The following is a 27905-nucleotide window of genomic DNA, read 5'->3' on the forward strand; positions in this document are numbered from 1 at the left end:
ATAATAACTATACCCTTCGACATAATTATATTTTATAATTTTATTATATATGATTCCCATGCTCTCAGTTACTGCTATTCCAACTATCAAACTTCAAAGGTCATGGTCGAAACCGATAAAATTATGTCCTAAGTTGAACAGTGACCTTTGATCCCCAGTCCAGAACGAAAATGGCTGTTGTAAATCCAGAGCTTGTTCGTGAGAGGAAAAGAGCAACATTTGATCCATTGTTATTAACTCACTTGTTGTACAATGGCTCCCAAGAAACTCGCAGAAAGCGATATATTGGTTAGTTTACTTTTTATAACATGTCACATTTTGTGAAGCTGGTCAATTCGCCCCAGAACCAACTCGCCCAAGCGGTTTACTCAACTCATTATTCTCATATCATTACCGTTTTATTAATTAAATATACCACTATTTTAAACAATAATGTGCATTAAATATTGTTGAATATGCACACCAGTCGGAGTACAAAAGCCTTGTCTGATCATTCTTTAAAGATGGGGGCGGGACGTAACCCAGTGGTAAAGCAAAAGCGTTCGCTTGATGCGCGGTCGGTCTAGGATCGATCCCTGTCGGTGGACCCGTTGGACTATTTCTCGTTCCAGACAGTGTTCCACAACTGGTGTAACTAAGGTTGTGGTATGTACTATCCTGTCTGTGGGATAGTACATATAAAAGATCCCTTGCTGCTAATCGAAAAGAGTAGCCCATGAAGTGGCGACAGCGGGTTTCCTCTATATCTGTGTGGTCCTTAACCATAATGTCTGACGCCATATAACCATAAATAAAATGTGTTGAGTGCGTCGTTAAATAAAACTTTTCCTACCTTCCTTTATAAAGATATATGGGACAAACGCACAAACGTTGTTAAAATAGGCTAGATAGGGTTACCCAATATAAAACCATTTTAATAAATGCATAGTCGTAATAACTGTAATATTAATAAATAAAATTACTCCAAAGTTGTAGACGTCCATTTTTAATTTCATCACAATTATCTATGGACAGTATTTAAGTTCGGGGCGAGTTGTCCAAACACGGGTGAGTTGGTTTTGGGGCGAGTTGACCAGCATTCACATTTTGTGTATTTTATAAAATAGCAATATCCTGAGCTCATTTAGGCCTACTAAAAAATTGTCCTAATAAAGGAAATTCAAAATGTCTGATGTCGGGTTTTTTGCCAGATGGTAAAACGGCCATACCCAAATTTTTTTTTTTTTTTTTTTTTAATTAACCTTTTGACAGAATTAATTAGACCTACTCTTATTATTACTGTATGATTTTCTTAATCCTAACTCTAAACGTAACCCTTTTTTTCTGGGAGAGGCCCCCCATATCCTCTGGTTGCATTCGTTTCCACAGTGCCATACCTAAATATTTCTTTCTGGCAGAAACACTGGATGTGCAAGCTCAGTATTGTTACCCTAGCTTGTTACATCAGTAATATTTACTTAAAGTTTTACTTCAGTAATAAAAAATATATAACGTTTTCATCATGATCATTTGTTTTTGTTTTCAAAACAGTCCACATAGATTTGGATTTGAAACATTTGGTAATTTTGACATAATTATAGTCCTAGAGAGGAAACCTGTTACAATTTTCATTTTTTCCATTAAGTATTGACTCAGGGTTCAAACTTAATGACGGCACTGACAACAATTGCCGCAGTGTCAATATGATTTGCCATCAGTCAGAGGCTTCACCGATGGCAGTGTTTTTGCCGACGGTTAAAAATTATTGCATCTGTTCAAGGGACTATTTTTGTTTGTTGTTTTTTGGGGTTTTTTTAATAAATATTTGTTGATAAAGTTACCAATTTAAAATTGCAAGCTCAAAATTGCCATCAGTGAACATTTTACAGATGGCAAAAACATTTCAACACATTCTTAAGTTCGAGCCCTGTTGACTTAATGTGCACCCTGCACTAATATTATTACAGCTAGCTCGAGTACTCTGACTGTAAGAAAGCTAGACGGACATTTGGACGGTTATTAGCCGTATTAATAACCTTCCAAATGTCTTATCTAGCTAGAGCTCTTACAGTCAGAGTACTCTGGCTGCACTATGACCGGCCTCGGTGGCGTCGTGGTTAGGCCATCGGTCTATAGGCTGGTAGGTACTGGGTTCGGATCCCAGTCAAGGCATGGGATTTTTAATCCAGATACCAACTCGATCCAAACCCTGAGTGAGTGCTCCACAAGGCTCCGCAAGGCTCAATGGGTAAGTGTAAACCACTTGCACCGACCAGTGATCCATAACTGGTTAAACAAAGGCCGTGGTTTGTGCTATCCTGCCTGTGGGAAAGCGCAAATAAAAGATCCCTTGCTGCCTGTCATAAAAGAGTAGCCTATGTGGCGACAGCGGGTTTCCTCTAAACACTAGTGTCAGAATGACCATATGTTTGATGTCCAATAGCCGATGATAAGATAAAAAAATCAGTGGCATCGTTAAATAAAACAAACTTTACTGGCTGCACTACAGCCAGAGTAAACTGCATATCAAACCTGTGCAATCTGTGCAGTCTTTTCCTTCCAAACGATATAGTCAAAGATTCCCACTCTAATACAACAACAATCCTACATGTATGTTTGACATTAAAGACCTTTACATCGATCGTTTTCAAGTTCTCTGATAACAAATATTAGACTTATTAATCACTAATACACACACTACAGGAAGAAACCTGTTGGCACCTACATATTATTTAACATTGAAAGGGGGTTTATTGTTATTGTAAACAGATGTACAGTGACATTGGAATACTGAACATTTTTGTTATTGATATCGATATTCATATTTAAACTTAGCTATAGATATATTATTACAATACTTGACCACATTAAAGGAGTGTCATTAGGAAAAATAAATGTTCTTTGTACCAAACCATACTGACCAGCTAGAGTTACTGACCAGCTGTCATCAGGTCTTGATGTCATAGAAATAATGTTCTGTCAGTCACAATGTAGCATTTCTGATTAAGGCTAAAAGAATGGATAGAATGTACCCGAGGGCTACAGTGCTCATTTTCTGTGTAGTTGGTGTAACTTAGATCAATTGATGCCGTCGGTGGGCCCATTGAGCTATTTCTCGTTCCAGTCTGTGCTCCACAGCTGGTATATAACAAAGGTCGAAGCATGTTACAACCTGTTTGTGGAATGGTGCATATAAAAGATATCTTGCTGCCAATTGGAAAGAGTACCATAGTAGCAGCAACAGGTTTCCTCTCTGATTATCTCTGTGATCCTTAGCATACATACATGTCTGCTGCCATTATGTAACAGTAATTAAATATATGTGGAGTTAATGAGTGTCGGTAAATAAAAACCTTTTTCCCTTTCTTTCATACATGTACTTTCTTCTGATGCTAATCTGTGAAAGTAATGATTGGTTTTCTTGTTAATGTTAAAGATGTAATATAGTGAAACTCCTCTAAACCGGACACCCTCGTGACCGAGTAAAATGTCCGGTTTTAAGAGGTATCCTGTTCAGACAGGTTTTCTTTTGCACAGATATTTAAAAATGGACCATGAAAAACGTCTGGCTTTGAGGGAATTCCGGTTTACAGAGGGTCCACTTTTGAGAGGTTTCACTTTATTTACAAATGTAGGTTGACTGGATGTAAAATTCTGGATTAAAGTATTAATGTATTTTAATAGTATAGTGTATTTTGCAGTACTTAGATGGGGGGTTTTCAACATGCATTGCACCCCTTCCTAGACAAGTCCTGCAGCTACCCCTGTTTTCAAATTGAATTTGATCTGAGATTCTTAATATTCATTTATTATAATATTAATATTTTTCAGAGGCATTGGCAAGTGAAGATCCTCATTTTAAAAATGGCCCGCCAGTTTGTACACTGACGCGAGAAGAATTCTACGATGCCAGTGTAAAACAAACTATGAACTTTTACCGACAGACGAAAGAACTTGGACTTACTAAACCGATCGATTTGTTTCACTTCACTCAGTAAGATTGGTTTAAACAATATTCAGTTACCAAATTGTATGGTAGTGGTTAGTAACCGTAATGGATTGGTCAACAGGCAGCTAGTGCCTGCCAGTTTAAGACCTCTCCATCCATTATAAAATACAGATGCAACAATTTTTTTTTTTAAAGTAAATATATATAAATAAACAATTGATATTCAATTAAGAACATTATTTCTGAGACTGACAAAAATAAGATAGAGAGAGACAGAGAAATAATTTTTACATCATACATCAAACCATTTACTTTCAATGATGAACTTTTGGAGTAGAAGCCTAAGATTACAGGATCATAGCTTTCCAAGATGATAGTTAGATGTGGCTTAGCATGCATAGCTTTGTAGGCCGATCATAGGTTTTTTTTACAGGATCATATACATTGTAGTTCTTAGCAGGATCAAACTTTATAACATTGTAGCTTTGCAGGATTGTAACTTTATAACTACATAGCTTTGCAGGATCATATATTTGTGTGATGATAGCTTTGTGGGATCATTGCTGTGTAGGAGCATAGTGCTTGTAGGATCCTAGCTTTTGTTGGGTCATACATGTAGGTGTGCATGACATAGCTTTGTAGGATTATATCTTTATAGGAGCATATTTTAGTAAGATCATATCTTTGTTACAGATCATAGCTTTGTAGGGTCATAATTTTGCAGGGTTATAACTTTGCAAGTGATATGCTTTTCAGCTTTTAAAAGCTCATTTCATATTTTATTTTTAAAATGATAGTTTTAATTCTGTTTTCAGGGTGTATTTTTCCGAGTTAGGTAATCCAGCATTCCTGCATGAAGTTGCCTTCCTTCCGACCATTATCAGTCAGGGAACCGAAGAACAAAAAGCAAAATGGCTGCCTTTGGGAAACAATTATCAGATCTTTGGAACATATGCTCAAACAGAGATCGGCCATGGTTCGTGTTGTATTAATATTTTAATAAATGTTCAGGTTACAGAGCTGTTATAATATATAATTAAATTGTGTTGGTTTTCTTACCGTCTGATCAAACTTGACGAAGGAGTCAAAAGCTGTAGTGGTTGTTACCGTGATCAATGTTATAATCAGTTGACAACTGATCAACTTCTGATTACACAATATATTGGTTAGAAATTAGATAATTATAAGAATGATAAATTGAATTATCAGGACCATGAAACTATTGTCATGTTAACATTTTGACAACCCCACTTAAAAACATGGTTGGTTAGTTTACAGTAAGCCAAATGTTGTTTTATTTTTGGATGTTGTTATAAAGCTAAAGGTTGTCTTGTTTAATGGTACAGCCAGAGATTAATATCTGCATGACCCCTTGCAGTATCTGATCCTATATCTCCATATTACGTATTTCTCATCCCTCCCCATTTTCCTCCGCCTTTCACTATTACATGTACATGCTTTCTCGTCCTTTTCCATAACGTTACATTGTTTCCCTTCCTGTTCCCCATTGTCCCTCTACCATGTGATAGCCTTTCCCCATGTGATAGCCTTTCCCCATGGGATAGCCTTTCCCCATGGGATAGCCTTTCCCCATGGGATAGCCTTTCCCCATGTGATAGCCTTTCCCCATGGGATAGCCTTTCCCCATGTGATAGCCTTTCCCCATGTGATAGCCTTTCCCCATGCCTGCCCTTTGCCTTTATGTGTGGGACATACATGTGTAGCCATAGGAAGGAAAGGAAGGAAATGTTTTATTTAATGACGCACTCAGCACATTTTAATTATGGTTATATGGCATCGGACATATGGTTAGGACCACACAGATATAGAGAGAGGAAACCCGCTGTCGCCACTTCATGGACTATTCTTTTTGATTAGCAGCAAGGGATCTTTTATATGTACCATCCCACAGACAGGATAACACATATCATGGCCTTTGATATACCAGTCGTGGTGCACTGGCTGGAGCGAGAAATAGCCCAATGGGCCCACTGACGGGGATCGATCCCAAACTGACTGCTCATCAAGCGAATGCTTTACAACTTGGCTATGTCCCGCCCCGATGTAGCTATAGATGCGTGGTTGGTCTGGGATGGATCCCCATCTGTGACTCCATTGGCCTATTTCTTCTTCCAGCCAGTGCACCACAACTGGTACATGTATATCAAAGGCCGTGGTATGTGCTATCTTGTCTGTGCGATGGTGCATATAAAAGATCCCTTGCTACAAATGGAAAAATATAGTGCGTTCCCACTCTAACTATACATGTATATCAAAATTACCAAATTTATGTTTGACATCTAATACCCATGTTTAATAAATCAATGTGTTCTAGTGGTGTCGTCAAACAAACATGAACTTTTCTCCCTTTATTTCTCGCCTGTCCCTTCCCCCTTTTTCTCGAGATACATGAAGATTGATGACAAATCACTTTTAAATCCACTGTTAGATGATTTTCTTTTTATAATATGTTTTTGTATTTTAGGGTCGAACATCCGAGGACTCGAAACTACTGCAGTATACGATGCCACAACAGAAGAATTCGTTTTGAACTCCCCAACACTGACATCCATCAAATTTTGGCCAGGCGGATGTAAGTATGAGTACTGAACTACACGTACACATACCAAAATACATTGGATGCATTTAATAATTATAGGATATTTAAACAAGATTCCATTTCATATCATGTTTATGTCCCAAGTGAAAATTTTTCAATTATCACAAGCTTTAGTGAAAATTATTTCATGAGGGACATAAACATGATACAAAATGTTAGCAAGTTTAATATCCTATTTATTACCCAAACCACTCAACTTGTTTGGTTGACATTCCTGTAAGGTTATAGTGCGCCAGTCTCTGATGTTGAAGTGTTACATCCCACTTGTTATTCTAGTGGGATGTATCACTTTAATATGTACCAAGATATTTTCAACCATATGGGTAACAATAATAATAATGATAATGCTTTGGAATGTACGTGTGGCTTAGTCATAGAATTGATCACCTTCCAAGGAAAAATGTAGCAGTTTTTTTCTATATACTATATGTCAAAATTACCAAATGTTTGACATCCAATAGCCGATGATTAATAAATCAATGTGCTTTAGTGACTGTGTTAAACAAAACAGAGTTTAACTTTAAAAACGTTTTCTTAGGAACATTATGTGTCAAAATTACCAAATATTTGACTTCCAAAAGCCAAAGATTAATTTATCAATGTACTCTAGTGGTGATGTTAAACAAAACAAAGTGTAACTTTATTTTCCAGTGGCCAAGCTGTGCAACATCTGTGTAGTGGCAGCTCAGCTCTACACTCGAGGAAAGCATCACGGTCTCCAGTTTTTCATCGTACCACTGCGCGACTTCGACACACATGAAACTCTGCCTGGTAGATATGGATTGGTCTTTATTTGTGGACAAATCATTCAACTTTGCCTGTTATATTTGAATCGAAGAGTTCAGTTCCAAAATGCTATACACCAATTAACTTCATTTTCAATATGGCAATGAAGTTATACTGATGTTGGTATAATTCAGCAATATGACAGAAACTCTTATGTCATTAATTAGGATGCTAAAACTGTGCTTCATGTTGCAGCTAAATCATGTTTTTAACAAAATGACCTAAATTAATATATCACATTTTGGTAATGAACTCTTCAACTTATGTTTTCTGTGAGAAGTTATCTATTTATCTATACTGAATTTTATACTTAATTTTTTACTGTTATACCTGTATGCTGACATATTTTCCAGAAAATGAAAAACAGTTCTTGAAGGTGAAATGTAAGGGACATCAAGAGAAATATTTTATTTTCAGTATCATGCAAGCTTCAGTAGTAATATTTCTGTGCAGTTATTAAACCTTTTTGCAGGAATTTTATCCTAAAAGCTGTTTTCAGAACCTAAACTATTTGATAAATATATTACTGTTTTAGGGGTCACTGTTGGAGATATTGGAACCAAGTTTTCTTTTGGGGGTATCGACAACGGGTTCCTCAAACTTGAAAGTGTGAGAATACCACGGAACTACATGTTGATGCGTCATTCGCAGGTAACCAGGTCGGACTGTAGGTTTTTTTGTGCTTAGTTCATAAACATACAAAACGGGAGGTGGGCAATTGCTCCCTTAACGCTGGAACAAATCCTAAAATTTGTGCAAAAACAATATAGATATTTGGGCAAAATGTGCTAACCTGAGGCCTTGTTACCATGTATTTCCATCATTCTACATGCAGAATTAGTTGTAATCCATGTAAAAATGCATAGTGAATCGTTTGCAACCCTGTATAGCTGTTTTGCAGTAAGTCTAATATATTTAAAAACATGTTACCCAGATTCGTGCATTTTTGTTTAATTCGGGCAAAAACCAGCCTGCCCCTATAATGTTGTTGTTGCCAACAATCCGATTTTTAAGTCACAAAGGCAAGTTAAAAAGGCAACTAGGACACTTGGCATAGATACTGTGGTAAAATTCAAAGCCTGCTATTCCAGAATTATCAAATGTTTGACATCCAATAGCTGATGGTTAATACACATGTAAATCAGTGTGCCCTCATTAACTTTTCATTTTACATTTTTATTTTCAGGTGTTAATGGATGGCACGTTTGTGAAACCAAAGAATCCAAAAATGGCTTACGGTTCAATGACTAGCATTCGAGCTGCTTTGATGAATGCTGCAGCATTCGCTCTGGCTAAAGGTTGTACCATAGCAATACGGTACAGTGCGGTACGAAGACAAGTGGAAATAACTCCTGGGTATTCAAATATAATAGTTGGACTATAGAATAATTATAATTATCCTATAACTTACCCATGATATCCATGCCATAAACCCATTTGATAATTTAGTTTATTATCCACATGGTTCAACATAACCAAGTTAATAAAAATCATACAAAGCACACGTGTAATAACAAGTGTGATGACGTAATTGTGACATAACATGACGTTGCTTCTCATCCTAGCTCAGACTATGTATTTGAAATATGACGTCATTTTGTCATCTCCTTCTGGTTGTGGCTGAAACATTTTGAGTTGGGTCTTGCTGTTCATAAAGAAAACAACAACAATAATAATATGGATAATAAAGAACTAATTTTACGAAACTTGTGTCAGGATTCATGTGTTACCCTTGCTCTCGCTTGGGCAATACAAAAATCCTGACACGTTACGTAAAATCAGTACGACACACAATATGGTATGCAAGGTCTCTAAGTAATAATGTGTTGCTGTCAATGAGTCATTTGTTTACAAGTCAACAAGACCTGTATACCTCAGCATAACGTTTTTCTAAGATTTATTTAAATATTGAACAAAAATATTATTTTAGAAGTGCTATATGATAAATAGAATATCAACCTCATCTAGTTAATCGGTATTTGTCTCAGCAGACAGGGCCGTACCCTGATCAAAATCCTAGGGAGGGGGAGGGCACTACTTTTTATAAACAAATGAAACACTATACAAATTAAACCCTGAAATGTGTATGCTATTTTCTGGAGTAAAAAAAGTGAGATTCTTAGGGTGGTAACTGCCCACCCCCATATATCATCATGTATTGTGGTGGGCCAATCTGATGAGGTTTTATAAACATGCAATCATGTATGGTAGTGGACCAATCTGATGAGGTTTTATAAACATGCAATCATGTATTGTGGTGGGCCAATCTGATGAGGTTTTATAAACATACAATCATGTATTGTGGTGGGCCAATCTGATGAGGTTTTATAAATATGCAATCATGTATGGTAGTGGACCAATCTGATGAGGTTTTATAAACATGCAATCATATATTGTAGTGGACCAATCTGATGAGGTTTTATAAACATGCAATCATGTATTGTAGTGGACCAATCTGATGAGGTTTTATAAACATACAATCATGTATTGTAGTGGCAAAGAGGCCCAGGTGTTAGACTATCAGACTCAACAATTCAAGTTGCTACCTTGCCTTGCAACAGCGTATGCGTTCTGGTTCTCTGGCAAGTTCTTGCAAACCTTCTTCCATCAGGTTACCAAGGAAATGGACAAAGGTGCAATGGAACAACTACCACAGGTATTTTACAGTTTAGAAACTACCACAGATCTTTTACAGTTTAAAAACTACTACAGATCTTTTACCATTTAGAAACTACCACAGGTATTTTACAGTTTAGAAACTATCAAAGACATTTTACAGTTTAGAAACTACCAAAGACATTTTACAGTTTAGAAAATATCAAAGGTATTTTACAGTTTAGAAACTACCACAGGTATTTTACAGTTTAGAAACTACCACAGATAGTTTACAGCTTAGAAACTACCAAAGACATTTTACAGTTTAGAAAATACCAAAGATATTTTATAGTTTAGAAACTACCACAGATATTTTACAGTTTAGAAACTACCACAGATAGTTTACAGCTTAGAAACTACCATTGTCAAAGACCATGGTATCTAGTCTTGTTCATGGAAAAGTTCATAAAACAAGTTCTTTTCTATTGCACTTGTTTCTGCACAATTAATTTATAGGATTCTGATTGGATAACCTCACTAAAATAAAATATGATAGTGACCCATATGGATTTGACATAGCTGACATTTTAAAATCAAAATGGCCACCAAACATTGTGATGGAAAATTGCCACTATTGGATTTATTTTTCTTTGGACTATATTAAATAATTTTTAAAATCTACATGTAGTTATTCCAAATATCAAAACATTATTAAAATGCAAACACCCAAAATAGTCCAGACTATGTAGGCAAAAACTAATATTGATCGAGCTGCTAGAAACTTGGATGGCCAGAAATGCACTAAATATAAACTTAGATATTCATATTCTCAACAAAATTTAAGACTATTGTAATGTTAATAATTAAAAAGATATAGACCGAAAACAAGTTACAATGTTTACAACTTGGGATACATGTCTGGGGCGTAGTCAGAGAGGAAAAAATGCTGAGGCAAACCCAGACCTATAAAATAAATATCAGTGTCATGGAAAAAATAAAATAAATCTGGGGAAATTCCAGATGAGGCAAGTGCCTCGTCTGCCTCATGCTGGCTACGCCATTGCATGTAGATCCTCTACTGACAAGCAGTGTTGTGTTTCAGCTGCATATGATATCTGCCGGCCTGAAGGCGTTTGGTACGTGGACTGCCACCTCCATGCTGGAAACTCTCCGAATGTCGTGTGGCGGACACGGGTTCAGCGGGGCCAGTGCGTTTGCCGCGCTCTATCAGGCGTTCTGTGCAGCGTGCACGTACGAGGGCGAACACACAGTGTTATTACTACAGACTGCCAGGTAACGCTTTCTAAACTTAGCTTTAAAACCTCCATCTATCAGGGGTTCTGTGCAGCGTGCACGTACGAGGGCGAACACACAGTGTTATTACTGCAGACTGTCAGGTAACGCTTTCTGAACTTATCTTTAAAACCTCCATCTATCAGGGGTTCTGTGCAGCGTGCACGTACGAGGGCGAACACACAGTGTTATTACTGCAGACTGCCAGGTAACGCTTTCTGAACTTATCTTTAAAACCTCCATCTATCAGGGGTTCTGTGCAGCGTGCACGTACGAGGGCGAACACACCGTGTTATTACTGCAGACTGCCAGGTAACGCTTTCTGAACTTATCTTTAAAACCTCCATCTATCAGGGGTTCTGTGCAGCGTGCACGTACGAGGGCGAACACACAGTGTTATTACTGCAGACTGCCAGGTAACGCTTTCTGAACTTAGCTTTAAAACCTCCATCTATCAGGGGTTCTGTGCAGCGTGCACATACGAGGGCGAACACACGGTGCTGTTACTGCAGACTGCCAGGTAACGCTTTCTAAACTTAGCTTTAAAACCTCCATCTATCAGGGGTTCTGTGCAGCGTGCACGTACGAGGGCGAACACACAGTGTTATTACTACAGACTGCCAGGTAACGCTTTCTAAACTTAGCTTTAAAACCTCCATCTATCAGGGGTTCTGTGCAGCGGGCACGTACGAGGGCGAACACACGGTGCTGTTACTGCAGACTGCCAGGTAACGCTTTCTGAACTTAGCTTTAAAACCTCCATCTATCAGGCGTTCTGTGCAGCGTGCACGTACGAGGGCGAACACACAGTGTTATTACTGCAGACTGCCAGGTAACGCTTTCTGAACTTAGCTTTAAAACCTCCATCTCACCTTCTGCTGGGACGTAGCCCAGTGGTAAAGTGAACGCTTGATGCTCGGTCGATCTGTGGTCGATCCCCATCGGTGGGTCCATTGGGCTACATGTATTTCTCGTTATCACGGCTGGTATATCAAAGGCCGTTATATGTGCTATCCTGTCTGTGGGATGGTGCATATAAAAGATTCCTTGCTACTAATTAATGGAAACATGTAGCAATTTTTTTCTTTAAGACTACATGTATATATGTCAAAATTACCAAATGTTTGACATCCAAATCAATGTGCTCTAGTGGAAGGAAGGAACTGGTTTATTTAACAACGCATTTTAGTTACAGTTATATGGCGTCGAACATATGGTTACGGAATACACAGATATTGAGGGAGGATCAAGCGAGTGCTTTTACCACTGGGCTACGTCTCGCCCTGTGCTCTAGTGGAAGGAAGGAAATGGTTTATTTAACAACGCATTTTAGTTACAGTTATATGGCGTCGAACATATGGTTACGGAATACACAGATATTGAGGGAGGATCAAACGAGTGCTTTTACCACTGGGCTACGTCTCGCCCTGTGCTCTAGTGGAAGGAAGGAAATGGTTTATTTAACAACGCATTTTAGTTACAGTTATATGGCGTCGAACATATGGTTACGGAATACACAGATATTGAGGGAGGATCAAGCGAGTGCTTTTACCACTGGGCTACGTCTCGCCCTGTGCTCTAGTGGAAGGAAGGAAATGGTTTATTTAACAACGCATTTTAGTTACAGTTATATGGCGTCGAACATATGGTTACGGAATACACAGATATTGAGGGAGGATCAAGCGAGTGCTTTTACCACTGGGCTACGTCTCGCCCTGTGCTCTAGTGGTGTCATTAAACAAAACAAACTTTCTTTCTTTTCCATCCCACCACTTCATCACCATGTATTGGGGCGCAAACAGCACTTTATATTTACTCACTAATTGGCTTGTAACTGAAAGAAATCACTAGCCGACTCGTGATTGTTACTCTTCATGCAAGATATAAGTATTAATAATGTTATCTACTTGAACATTTGAAAGACGTTTAAACACCAATATTTTTTATTTTTTTTGCGAGACTGCTTTGAAGATGCAATCACCAGCAGTGAAGAACAATTTCATTGACATTAGAGATTCGAGTCGAGACTCAAAGTTTTATAATATAACCACAGGCTCAGACACTGACAAGATAACCTACTTGCCTAAAGACAAGTGTCTTGTGAATTTTAATTGCCATATCAGAATTTCACTCACAATATTGCACCCTGTGTATTATGTTGTTTTGTTTTTCTGGTTGTGTACTCAACCCATGTTTATCATGCAGGACTCAACGTTTTGGTCTTTCTCCACTATTAAAACTTACAGTCTAAACAATCCAACTAATATTGACTGCATTATCATCTTGTTTCTGTCCACTTGACACTAAACCGAGAGCAGGATTTATCTCAGTTAGTTGAGTGTTCGCCTGAGGTGCTTGTGTCACAGGATCGAACCACCTGAATCCATTCAACTGATTGGGTTTTTTCTCGTTCCAACCAGTGCACCACACTGGTCAAAGGCTGTGGTATGTGCTTTGTTCTTTGTTCTCTGTGGGAAAGTGCATATAAAGGATCCCTTGCTGCATTAGAACATATGTAGTGTGTTTCCTCTGATGACTATGTGTCAAAATTACCAAATGTTTGACGTCCAATAGTCGATGATTAATTAATCAATGTGCTCTAGTGGTGTTGTTAAACAAAGCAAACTCTTGACAATAAACCATGCAGGTGGTGCTCTAGTTTAAAGGTGTACAACTAATTTTTGCATGGTAGTTATCAAGCAACTGTACTTCTTTAAAATAGCAGGAATGTAGCTCTCTCAACATTGTCCTATTTTTCACACAAAACATGACAGTAATAATTATATTGAAATTATGCAGAAGTTTATAGTGGTGTGCAACCTTTATTTTATTTTTTTCCAGATTCCTTATGAAGTGTTTTTCCCAAGTTAAACAAGGGCAGCAACTCACAGGATTTGTTTCTTACCTCAACCGGCCACTAGAGGGCAGTAGGTGTTCATTATCAAGTGACCTTTCTCTATCATCTCTTGTAGACATGTACGAACATCGGGCACACAGGTATTTTCACTACTGTGAGAATTTAACATCATCTCTGGAAACCAGTTTAAATTATTTGAATGAAATCTGTTTTATTTATAGATTGTTTTTGTTTGTATCAAGGTGTTATCAGACATACATACCTGTATGTTCATTCATTCATTCATTCATTCATCTATCTATCTATCCATCCATCCATTCATTCATTAATTTGTCTTTTTGTCCCAACATTTTACACTGTATTTAATTTTTATATGGGGCAGGACATAGTTTGCTTGCTGTGCGGTTGGTCTAGGATCGATCCCCGTCGGTGGGCCCATGGAGCTATTTCTCGTTGCAGCCAGTGCATAACAATTGGTACATGTATATGAAAGGCAGTGGTATGTACTATCCTGTCTGTGGGATGGTGCATATAAAAGATCCCTTGCTACTAATGGAAAAATGTTCCTGTCCTGGACGGAGGAGCTGGCACAAGTCGACATCTGCACCCATGACACACGTGTGCTACAACAGCTTGCTTTGAATGTGCACCTTAAAACCTATGACCTGATCTGACCTCATGGAAAAATGTAGCAGGTTTCCCCTCTAACACTGTGAATTACCAAATGTTTGACATCCAATAGCCGATGATTAATAAAACAGTGCTCTAGTGGTGGTGTTAAACAAAACAGTTTTCTTTTATCCATCCATCCATCCATCCATCCATATCCATCCATCCATCCATCCATTCATCCATCCATTCATTCATTCTATCATTTATTCATTCGTCTCTTTGTCCATGCATCGTACACTTTGGATGATTCACATCAATGTGAAAATTAAACAATCACTTATCAGTACCAAATATGTTTTTCATCTTACAGTGTTGATTTAGATATGCTGATATTCAGAATGTTACTTCATCTGTTAATTCTTGCCCCATTTGTAATTTGTTTAAAACTATAACGTTGCATGCACCTATATTGTTTACATTTACAGATGAAATGTTAAGAAAATAAGTACTGGTTTATGATCTAAAGTACTTAGAATTAAATTTGAAACATGCTTATTAATAACACTAAAAGTTCATATTTTATTTTGATTTATTTTTGGGCTGTTAATCAATAATGTTCAGTAAGACAAACTTTCAAATTAATACAAAGTGATGTCATCCGATGTCATGAGAAATGAACAAACTCGCGTTTCTATGGCTGGGCCAATGGGATGACGTTAAATTGTAAAGAATGTAATGAAATTTAGTTTTAGTTGTGGGATGTAGTTCAGTGGTAGAGGACTCATCTGTGGTGAAGTGGGTTTCAGGATCAATGGGGTGGTAGGGGCGGTGCAGATGGTACGGCCGATACGGCCATGCCGTACCACTTCTCTGTTCTTTTCTGGGTTATATTTATGGAATTTGTCAAAATGTGCATCACAGGTAATTTGAAACGAGTCTTTCAACCACTGGCCGTACCACTATGTTTTACACTGTGTCGTCCCTGGGTGGGTGAGGGCAGTATACCCCCCCCCCCCCCCACCCTTTGGTACTCTGTAACTTGTACATCAAAGGCCATGGCATGAACCTCCTGTTTATAAAACCAATTATATGATATACCCCTTTGGTACCCTGTAACTTGTACATCAAAGGCCATGGCATGAACCTCCTGTTTATAAAACCAGTTATATGATATACCCCTTTGGTACCCTGTAACTTGTACATCAAAGGCCATGGCATGAACCTCCTGTTTATAAAACCAATTATATGATATACCCCTTTGGTACCCTGTAACTTGTACATCAAAGGCCATGGCATGAACCTCCTGTTTATAAAACCAATTATATGATATACCCCTTTGGTACCCTGTAACTTGTACATCAAAGGCCATGGCATGAACCTCCTGTTTATAAAACCAGTTATATGATATACCCCTTTGGTACCTGTAACTTGTACATCAAAGGCCATGACATGAACCTCCTGTTTATAAAACCAATTATATGATATACCCCTTTGGTACCCTGTAACTTGTACATCAAAGGCCATGGCATGAACCTCCTGTTTATAAAACCAATTATATGATATACCCCTTTGGTACTCTGCAACTTGTACATCAAAGGCCATGACATGAACCTCCTGTTTATAAAACCAATTATATGATATACCCCTTTGGTACCCTGTAACTTGTACATCAAAGGCCATGGCATGAACCTCCTGTTTATAAAACCAATTATATGATATACCCCTTTGGTACTCTGCAACTTGTACATCAAAGGCCATGGCATGAACCTCCTGTTTATAAAACCAATTATATGATATACCCCTTTGGTACCCTGTAACTTGTACATCAAAGGCCATGGCATGAACCTCCTGTTTATAAAACCAATTATATGATATACCCCTTTGGTACTCTGCAACTTGTACATCAAAGGCCATGCCGTACCACTTCTCTGTTCTTTTCTGGGTTATATTTATGGAATCTGTGAAAATGTGCATCACAGGTAATTTGAAACGAGTCTTTCAACCACTGGCCGTACCACTATGTTTTACACTGTGTCGTCCCTGGGTGGGTGAGGGCAGTATACCCACCCACCCCCCAACCCTTTGGTACTCTGTAACTTGTACATCAAAGGCCATGGCATGAACCTCCTGTTTATAAAACCAATTATATGATATACCCCTTTGGTACCCTGTAACTTGTACATCAAAGGCCATGGCATGAACCTCCTGTTTATAAAACCAATTATATGATATACCCCTTTGGTACCCTGTAACTTGTACATCAAAGGCCATGGCATGAACCTCCTGTTTATAAAACCAATTATATGATATACCCCTTTGGTACCCTGTAACTTGTACATCAAAGGCCATGGCATGAACCTCCTGTTTATAAAACCAGTTATATGATATACCCCTTTGGTACTCTGTAACTTGTACATCAAAGGCCATGGCATGAACCTCCTGTTTATAAAACCAGTTATATGATATACCCCTTTGGTACCCTGTAACTTGTACATCAAAGGCCATGGCATGAACCTCCTGTTTATAAAACCAGTTATATGATATACCCCTTTGGTACCCTGTAACTTGTACATCAAAGGCCATGGCATGAACCTCCTGTTTATAAAACCAATTATATGATATACCCCTTTGGTACCCTGTAACTTGTACATCAAAGGCCATGGCATGAACCTCCTGTTTATAAAACCAGTTATATGATATACCCCTTTGGTACTCTGTATCTTGTACATCAAAGGCCATGACATGAACCTCCTGTTTATAAAACCAATTATATGATATACCCCTTTGGTACCCTGTAACTTGTACATCAAAGGCCATGGCATGAACCTCCTGTTTATAAAACCAATTATATGATATACCCCTTTGGTACTCTGCAACTTGTACATCAAAGGCCATGGCATGAACCTCCTGTTTATAAAACCAATTATATGATATACCCCTTTGGTACTCTGTAACTTGTACATCAAAGGCCATGGCATGAACCTCCTGTTTATAAAACCAATTATATGATATACCCCTTTGGTACTCTGTAACTTGTACATCAAAGGCCATGGCATGAACCTCCTGTTTATAAAACCAATTATATCATATACCCCTTTGGTACCCTGTAACTTGTACATCAAAGGCCATGGCATGAACCTCCTGTTTATAAAACCAGTTATATGATATACCCCTTTGGTACTCTGTAACTTGTACATCAAAGGCCATGACATGAACCTCCTGTTTATAAAACCAATTATATGATATACCCCTTTGGTACCCTGTAACTTGTACATCAAAGGCCATGGCATGAACCTCCTGTTTATAAAACCAATTATATGATATACCCCTTTGGTACTCTGCAACTTGTACATCAAAGGCCATGGCATGAACCTCCTGTTTATAAAACCAGTTATATGATATACCCCTTTGGTACCCTGTAACTTGTACATCAAAGGCCATGGCATGAACCTCCTGTTTATAAAACCAGTTATATGATATACCCCTTTGGTACTCTGCAACTTGTACATCAAAGGCCATGCCGTACCACTTCTCTGTTCTTTTCTGGGTTATATTTATGGAATCTGTGAAAATGTGCATCACAGGTAATTTGAAACGAGTCTTTCAACCACTGGCCGTACCACTATGTTTTACACTGTGTCGTCCCTGGGTGGGTGAGGGCAGTATACCCACCCACCCCCCAACCCTTTGGTACTCTGTAACTTGTACATCAAAGGCCATGGCATGAACCTCCTGTTTATAAAACCAATTATATGATATACCCCTTTGGTACCCTGTAACTTGTACATCAAAGGCCATGGCATGAACCTCCTGTTTATAAAACCAATTATATGATATACCCCTTTGGTACCCTGTAACTTGTACATCAAAGGCCATGGCATGAACCTCCTGTTTATAAAACCAGTTATATGATATACCCCTTTGGTACCCTGTAACTTGTACATCAAAGGCCATGGCATGAACCTCCTGTTTATAAAACCAGTTATATGATATACCCCTTTGGTACTCTGTAACTTGTACATCAAAGGCCATGGCATGAACCTCCTGTTTATAAAACCAGTTATATGATATACCCCTTTGGTACCCTGTAACTTGTACATCAAAGGCCATGGCATGAACCTCCTGTTTATAAAACCAATTATATGATATACCCCTTTGGTACCCTGTAACTTGTACATCAAAGGCCATGGCATGAACCTCCTGTTTATAAAACCAATTATATGATATACCCCTTTGGTACCCTGTAACTTGTACATCAAAGGCCATGGCATGAACCTCCTGTTTATAAAACCAATTATATGATATACCCCTTTGGTACTCTGTAACTTGTACATCAAAGGCCATGGCATGAACCTCCTGTTTATAAAACCAATTATATGATATACCCCTTTGGTACTCTGTAACTTGTACATCAAAGGCCATGGCATGAACCTCCTGTTTATAAAACCAATTATATGATACACCCCTTTGGTACTCTGTAACTTGTACATCAAAGGCCATGGCATGAACCTCCTGTTTATAAAACCAATTATATGATACACCCCTTTGGTACTCTGTAACTTGTACATCAAAGGCCATGGCATGAACCTCCTGTTTATAAAAAACAGTTACGGTATATAAAATACCCTTGTATTGCTGCAGTTTGCAACAAATATGATATGTAGTAGTAACGTTACACATTTCCCCTCCCTTAACCATGTGTCTAATCAACCGTTACACACCGAATTACCATGATATATATCGTCTCTACCATCTTCCTACAAAAATGTATTTTTGTAAATAATTTCAGTTTGGTTTGACATGAGAATAATTAAAAGTCAGGGCTCTCCCTGTACATTGCCAAATTAGCCAATTGCTAATTTTTATACAAATGGCTACAAAATTGAGTCTGGCTAATAAATACTCCTCAAATTAAACACATTTTAATAAATTTCAAGGAAATATTTTACATTTCTGAAAATTGGCTAAACCAAAATTTGTTCTAGTGTGAGCTCTGAAAGTAAAAGTGTTTTGCAAATAAAAAAAATATTACTTTTGTGTGCAATTTAGAAATCAATTGGCTCAGAAATAAATATTTAGAAGTAAATTCCATAGTATGAAAAAAGACGTTCCCTGAGGAACATTCATTCACAGAATGTTGTTAAACAAATATTCCTTTCTTCTTTTGTTCAGATTAATAGCGAAAGCTGCAGAAAGTATTGAACATCACTTGACACGTGGGAAGACTGTCGGCCACGCCTCCAACCAGTCCGGTGTGATGCTCTGTCAGGCAGCGATGGTATAGACTTTCTTAGGCTTACATTGTACAGTAAATCACTGTAGAGTTAAAGGTGCTATGTCAAAGTTGCAATAATGGCGGTTCCCACCAATAATATACTGATGGAAAGAAATAAGGGAACACATCAAATTGTAGACCAAGTTTAATTTACTACTAGCGTAGTAATGTCTGTATTTCATACCAAGTTGTAATGTGGGATTGAATGTCTGTAGTGTTGAATGTGCTGCCGATATGTTCCCAGTCAACTTCTGACAATATGAATTGATTTTTGATGCAGTCATTATTTCTTGTTGCTATCTGTGTGATCCTTTATTTCTTTCAATCAGTATGTTTATTAATTTTTGCATTGAAATATAAAATTTATACCTTATTTACTAGTACAAATTTTAATTTTAGGTGGGAATCTTGAGTGAATTACATTAGTGATGTTACAGCAGACAACTGACAAAGAAACAAAGATGGTGACCATGCTATGAATAGCCACAAATAAATTCAGGAAACCCCTCTTGTTGTCCAGTACAAGACTTTTAAAAATTATTATTTGAGATTGATTAATTTGTTGTTATTTATTACAAATAAATGTGAAAATATCTAAATATTGTAGTTTCTACTTTGACATGGACCTTTAACGTCACGGACCCTGGTTAGCACCCAAGATACTTATCCTTTCTGTTCCACGTACAGTGTATTTTGAGATACCACAAACACTAAGACAATTAGAAACACGTTGAATTTGCCAAATTGATATTTAAACAACATGTTTTAAGTAATGTGTAAGCTAATGGTAAAAAAAAATGTAATAGCTGAAAATATTTTACATTGTTTTAATAACTAGAATCAGCAGCTTTAAGTTACTCAAATTTCAATAGCTTATCTCTCTGTTGGGATATGAATAAATGTATAACTATAAGTCTTCACCAGGAAAGGCAAGTGATTACTTGCACTCCACTGCACACTCACCTAGACAATATTAGGAGAGCCAGAACTTGATCGCCTTGCAACAATGTTTTCAATAAATATTAATTGACACTTCATGTGAATGTTCACCTAGCACCTTAAAATGTATTATCAATCTAAGAATATCATTGTAAATAGTCCATTTTTTATTGTTTTTAATTAAGAGGGATATTGCCACATGTTAGAACTTAGAAAATTCTTATTATAGAGTTTTAAAACTTTAAAATCCGTATTATTAAAGGCATATTGTTACAGACCACTAACCTATTACATGACCTAATGAAGTATTACTTAAAAATATATATATTTGATTTGTCCCTAAACATACTTTATTCAACCATCTACGTAACCACCATACTCCACTTATTAATGATACATATATTTTGTAAAAATAATTGAATTATTGCAGTGGTCCATAATTCAAAACCTAACATTGCTGAGAGGGTCGACATGGATTTTACTCCATCATGATGTAGTTAAAGTAATGCAATAGCTGGATTTGGTCTGTAAAAAACATAATGTAATTTTGATTTATTATTCATTAAAAGAGAAATAAGGTCCTTAAATCTGTGACAGTATGCCTTTAAGAGATCCATAAAATAAATTCTCGTATATAGCTTGTTTGAATTTAATTTGTTTTTATTAAATGTTATTATTAACAGGGCCATTGCCACATGTTTGTTCTGAAGATGTTTGTGGACAAGGTTCACAGTAAAGATCTTGACACGGATGTGAAAAACACCCTTCACACTTTGTGTCAGCTCTACGCCGTGTACGGCATCCACAAAAATCTCGGTGACTTCCTTGAGGTGAGGTTTTTTCCTCTCATTTTCATTTACCTTTGTTGTTATGTATGACTAACACATGCTGGGCTATCTGTTTTTAAGGGGTGTGATTGTTCCCATGATTCATCACACATTCAACTTGAATTTCTGGGTGGTTGGGGTGAAAAATAATAATTGCATAGGACAAGGATGTTGGCAGGTACATAAAGACTGCACCTGTGGAACTGTCAGTAGTAGGAGAGTATAGTAGGTGGTTATAACTGCCTCCTAATAATGCCAGAAGTAACTACTGAACACTCTCTGAAGTGGTCAAACTAAGCCCACAGCTAAAGCTAATGGGAAATGGCAGGTGTGTGGCATGGATGGTCACGAAAGGAAAGCACCTGTCGCGGTTGGAGAGACAAGGACTGGGGTGTGGAGGTGGACAGTGAAGGAAGTTAAAAGATGGGAGGAGCAGCCAGATTGGCAAGAAATAAGATGGATTTCAGGGGAGAGAAAACAAAGTAGGCAGTGGGATATTTAACAAAAAAAAAGAGGTAAAAAAGACTACACTCATGGGTTGTTGAGTAAGATGAATGAAAGTGTGAGTCAACTTTAATGGTTTTCGAACCAATGTTATTAACTTGACAGTCAAGCGTCTTATCCACTGAACCACTGTTCAGTTCTTCAAGCCAGCTGACTCTAGTTTCAAAGGTTCATACCTGTTTTCTTTTTTAACTTTGAGCGGGCACAAACACTAGGACAACCAAATAATGGATTTGCTAACATTAATAATTTAATCAAAATATTGTAAGTAATAGTTAGGTTAACTGTCAAAAAGCCGTAATGGTAAAAAATATTACTCCAGCGGACGCTCATAACTGGGGAAATATAAACTATAATATGTCACTGAGAACTAACCATGCACTGCATAACATACAGTATTCATTAATTATTGGACAATTTGGAGCTCACAAACAATGACTTTGTAGATATTAAATATATGTTGTCGTGATTTAGCAATTATACACAATGAAAGTTTGTTTTGTTTTACGACACCACTAGAGCACATTGATTTATTAATCATCAGTTATTGGATGTGAAACATTTGGTAATTTTGACATATAGTCTTAGAGAGGAAACTTGCTACATCTTTCCATTAGTAGCATGTGGTCCTTTATATGCAACATCCCACAGACAGAATAGCACATACCACGGCCTTTGATATACCAGTCGTGGTGCACTGGCTGAAACGAGAAATAGCCAAATGGGCCCACTGACAGGGATTGATCCCCCACTGACCACGCACCAAGCGAGTGCTGTACCACTGGCTTACGTCCCGTCCCCTTATACACAATGAAATCACACAGTTTAAGGAGTTTGTATTCATATCTCTTGGTTTTTATTGTTAAATATGTAACCAAATGTGCAGATAAAATAGAACTTTGGTTTTTGATCTGTGATCATGAATAAAATACTAAGACTTATAGCAATGCTCAGAACAGAGTGTAAATTTATCAACATCGTTTCTTCCTTTATCTACATTTGTAAGCATGGATATAAAACATATATAATAGCTGAGGTACTAAACAATTATTTTGCATGAATAAACAGTGTTGGCTGAAAATGTTACTTTTTTATTTGATTATTTTATCATAAATAAATCAAACACTGTAACTTCACAAGGTAATTTTTACAAGACAGGTTTCAATTTTAAAAATATCAATTTGAAATAATTTTTGACAACCACAGACATTATAGTTAGTTCTCTTCATTAGCCCCCTACCAGTCCATCTGGAGGAGACTAGGTTTCATCTCCATTCTTGTCTGTCTGTCTGTCCCACACAGGGCTAGCTCTGGCACTCGCCAAATTCGCCAATTGCAAATTTTAAAAACAATTGTTTAATTTTATTTTAATTTTGCAAGTAAATTTCATATATTTTATTAGAAAATAACTGGGTTTTTTTTGCAATTTTTGAAGTTTAAATCAGGGCCATAGCTAGGATTTTTGGTTTCGGGGGGGGGGGGGCAACTGAGTAGTTAATAGTCTAAAACTCCTCAAACAGTTAAGAAGATAATTTTCTTTAAGTTTCTATAATGCTTTCCCCCCCCCCCCCCCCCCCCCCCCGCTATCTACGGCCCTGTAAATAGATGAACTTTATCATGTACTGTGACAGATTGTTGATTTTCATGTTGATTTACCCATTTTTCACAGATTTATGGCCCTTGAACTTGGGATATTTGTTGTGCCTGGTAGGAGACCGGTACATGTATTTGCTTAGCAATAATCTCAGAATGCTTGTTAAACATTAACACCTCATACCTCATGAAAAAGAGAAATGTAGCTGTCTTTCATGGGATAGCTCTTTTCTGCATATACATGTATATAATAAAAATTTATATATATACATGTGTATATATATAGATATAGATATAGATAGATAGATAGATAGATAGATAAAGACTACAGTCATCTTCTTTAATGAAATGTCTATTTCAGGATGGCTACATGTCGAGACAGCAGACCGAACTGGTTGATAAGAAACTGTATGAGCTGCTGGCAGATGTGAGGAACAATGCTGTTGCGCTGGTAGATGCGTTCGACATCCCTGACGTTGTGTTAAACAGTGCACTGGGGCGCTTCGACGGAAACGTCTACGACGCGTTGCTAGGTTATGCCAAACAATCAAAACTGAATGAAAGTGAGGTAGGTAACTGTATTCTGCAATCACAAGCATTTATTTATATGCTTGCATTCAATTCTACTACTTGGGCACACCTCAGCTATCTGGGTCTCTGTCCAGGACAGTGGGTTAGTGCTTAGTTAGGGGTTAGTGCGAGATGATGGAAGGAAGGTTTTATTTGACAACAAACTCCACATATTTTAATTACGGTTATATGGCATCGGACATATGGTTAAAGACAGCATACTGTAGATATTGAGAAAGGAAACCTGCTGCAGCCACACAATGGGCTACTCTTAACAATTATCAGCAAGGGATCTTTTATATACAGCATCTAACGGACAAGATAGTACATGCCACTGCCTTTGTTATACCAGTTATGAAGCACTGACTGGAATGATAGTGAGAGAGCAGGCACAGTGTATTGACCTTACACCTACCCATTAAATCAATAAAACATACTCCGGGTGGGAGTCGGTACCAAGATGAGTACACTATCAAAGCTGGACTCTCAACGTTTTATAAGCACGGGGCTTGTCATATAATTACATATTTTGACCAATATTATTAGTTTTTTTCATTAGTATAAATATGTTGGTTTGATTGTGTTATACATACTAAATACACATACATGTAGAAACTCATTTGTTAAAGAACAAAATAGCAGTAAGTGGTTGCATTTTACTTTATAAATAAAAATTAGACAATTGTTTGAAAATGTTATGTAACTAATCACGTTAACACCCCACCCCCCCCCCCACCCCCCCCTCCAAAGAGCATTACCATACCTATTTATTGAATAGCTATCGTATTTTTTATTTTTTATTTTTTTTCAGGTTCACGACTCCTATTACAAATACTTAAAGCCATTCATGCAGTCGATGAAGTTGAAAGTTGATCCGGAGATTCTGTCCAGATTATGAGAACAGAGTTTTGTTTTTGGCTTCATCTACTGAATTAGCCAGCTTTTGTGCAGGGCTAGATAACCCTGTCTGATCATAGGGCGAGACGATTTCTAAATATACCAGTGCATACATGTACATGTAACTCTTTTATGACCACTGACGTCATAACTCATGTTTTTCAGAATTCAGGTTTTTCAGAATTCTGTTAAATTACTTACATATTGGCCAAATTGCCATTTCATATGGAATCATTGTTTTTAAAAATACCGGTATTTTAACAAATTAATGTTTTCAACTTAATATTTATCATCAAGACTGTCCTATTTATTATGTTGAAAGGCAACAATTTACATCAAGACTGTCCTATTTATTATGTTGAAAGGCAACAATTTACACTGTATTTTGCAACTTACATGTATATGTCATACAATAATGGTGACATTGATTGACAGCTGTATTTCTAAACGTAGAGTTCTGGTTCCGGCTATCAATGGGGCAGTAATTTAATTTAATTACAGTGTGTATTTCCAAGTACATGTACTTTGACCATTTTATTTTTATAATATACACTTTATTATTATAGTAATTTTATTACTATTAATACAATACAAATTTTGGGTCTCCGTCTGGCCTGTACAGTGATATTGTTATTATTATTAATTGTTGTTGTTGTTATTGATGTTATATAATTTTTATCTCTGTTTGCTTACACCAGATTGTTCTGTATTGGGCAGTAAATTGAAATTGAAACATCAGTGGAATGTTATTGCATTAGTTAGACTATATTTTTGCATGTATGATTAAATGAGTTTGTAGGTGAAACTACTGATGGACGAGTTAAAAAATATAACCATCAATTCGACAGGCTGGCTGCAAAATTAATGATAGAGTATGTGGAATCTGGGTCATTGTAGTGGCTTTTTTAAGATATGTGTTTGGACAAAATGTGGGTTAAATTTAACAGTATTTAAAGGTACATGGAGAATAATTCATCTTTGTTGTTAACAAAGTGATTCAGACTTTAGATTAGTCCGATACCAGTTTTACTTTCAGTTTGGTTCTTTTCTTTTCTTATTATAGTTACTGTGCTATTTATTACCCTTGTTTCAACAATTTTACTTTACACATACAATTATAAAGTGAAATAAAATATTGCAATTAAAATGATATACGGTATGTTAAAAACCTGATTCAATGAGTGAACACTGAAGTTTTATTATTTAATATCAATATTATATTCTGCTGTTGGCTAACAGACTACACTTGGTGTGAATTTTTACTGACTTACCGGTACATGAACAGCAGACTAATAAAATATAAATTTTTCAACCTTAATTCTATAATTAGATATTTTTTATGTACGTATTTGTATTACCTGGAATATTGAACATATACATATTCAGTGATGGAAATAAGCAGAAATTTTCATTAGTCCACATAACAGATAAATCTAGAAATCTACTTGTCCACCTATAATTGAATTGTGCAAATAAATGATGTTTTATTCAAGTGCAAGGACAATGTCCTTGATTGCTCAAAATGAAACTGCATTGAACATTTTTATTTGTCGACCGGATAACCACCAAAGTACATTTTGCTTGTCCGAGCAGATTTTCACTTGTCAGGACAAACGGACGAGTGCTTATTTTGAACACTGATATTTGTATTGTATTAATCTTATTCATACCTGTTATACAGAAAATCAACACATGATATATTGTTAAATCTGCTGACTATGCAAATATGTGAAATACTTTGTTAAATCATGCATACATGTATATACATACATATGTATTATATATTTTTATTAAAATAATTTAAATAATCACTTTATTATTGTTGTTAATTTTATTTTGTTAACAAATTAATGAGACCACCTGGAAGACAATTCTTTGTTCCGTTAAATTCATCTTCAATATCACACAGGTTGTGATGGGAAAAACCCCCAATGTGGCTGCCTAGTAGATTCGTTCTTACATTCAAAGCATCTCAGGCAGGTACTCTACCAACTGAACATTTTCTTTTTTTCAATTTATTTTCGTGCTTTTATCCAATTACGTTTCAAGCATGCTGTCCTGGGCATACACCTCAGCTCTCTGGGCTGTCTGTCCAGGACAGTGGGTTAGTTGTTAGTTGTGAGAGAGAGAAGAGGGTGTAGTGGTCTTACACCTTACCCATTGAGCTGTTAAAACTCACTCTGGGTGGGAGCCGGTACCGGGCTGCGAACCCTGTACCTACCAGCCTGTAGCCCGATGGCTTAACCATGACATCACCGAAGCCGACTGAACTAAATATTGCCCCTCACACAACCAAAAAGGGACGGGTGGGGTGGGGTGGGGGAATTAGTCTTTGATTGTAGCAAACCACTACACCAGTTACTCTGGTAGTGTTCCGTTGTAGGACGTTAGTTTGTTTTGTTTGATGACACCACTAGAGCACATCAATGTATTAATCATCGGCAATTGGATACCAAACATTTGGAAAATTTGACATATACATGTAGTCTTAGAGAGGACACCCGCTACATTTTTTCATTAATTTAGTAGTAAGGGATCTTTTATATGCACAATCTCATAGACAAGATGGCACATACTACTGGCTTTGATATACTAGTCGTGGTGCAATG

At 37.0% G+C, this 27905-nt stretch overlaps 1 protein-coding gene across 1 annotated transcript; it reads left to right on the forward strand.

Annotated features, from left to right (window-relative positions):
* The first annotated feature begins 62 nt into the window (after positions 1-62).
* LOC121377310 (peroxisomal acyl-coenzyme A oxidase 1-like) lies at positions 63-27107 on the forward strand. The gene is made up of 14 exons (XM_041505247.1): positions 63-288; positions 3811-3973; positions 4744-4904; positions 6414-6521; positions 7200-7319; positions 7870-7985; positions 8521-8690; positions 9828-9990; positions 11032-11222; positions 14064-14219; positions 19864-19969; positions 21589-21735; positions 24191-24397; positions 25211-27107. Exons 1-14 carry the CDS (start codon positions 171-173, stop codon positions 25295-25297), a joined length of 2013 nt encoding a protein of 670 aa, XP_041361181.1. The 5' UTR covers positions 63-170; the 3' UTR covers positions 25298-27107.
* The last annotated feature ends 798 nt before the right edge of the window (positions 27108-27905 follow it).

The sequence above is a fragment of the Gigantopelta aegis genome, chromosome 7 (assembly GCF_016097555.1).
Source record: "Gigantopelta aegis isolate Gae_Host chromosome 7, Gae_host_genome, whole genome shotgun sequence".
Taxonomy (NCBI): Eukaryota; Metazoa; Mollusca; class Gastropoda; order Neomphalida; family Peltospiridae; genus Gigantopelta; species Gigantopelta aegis.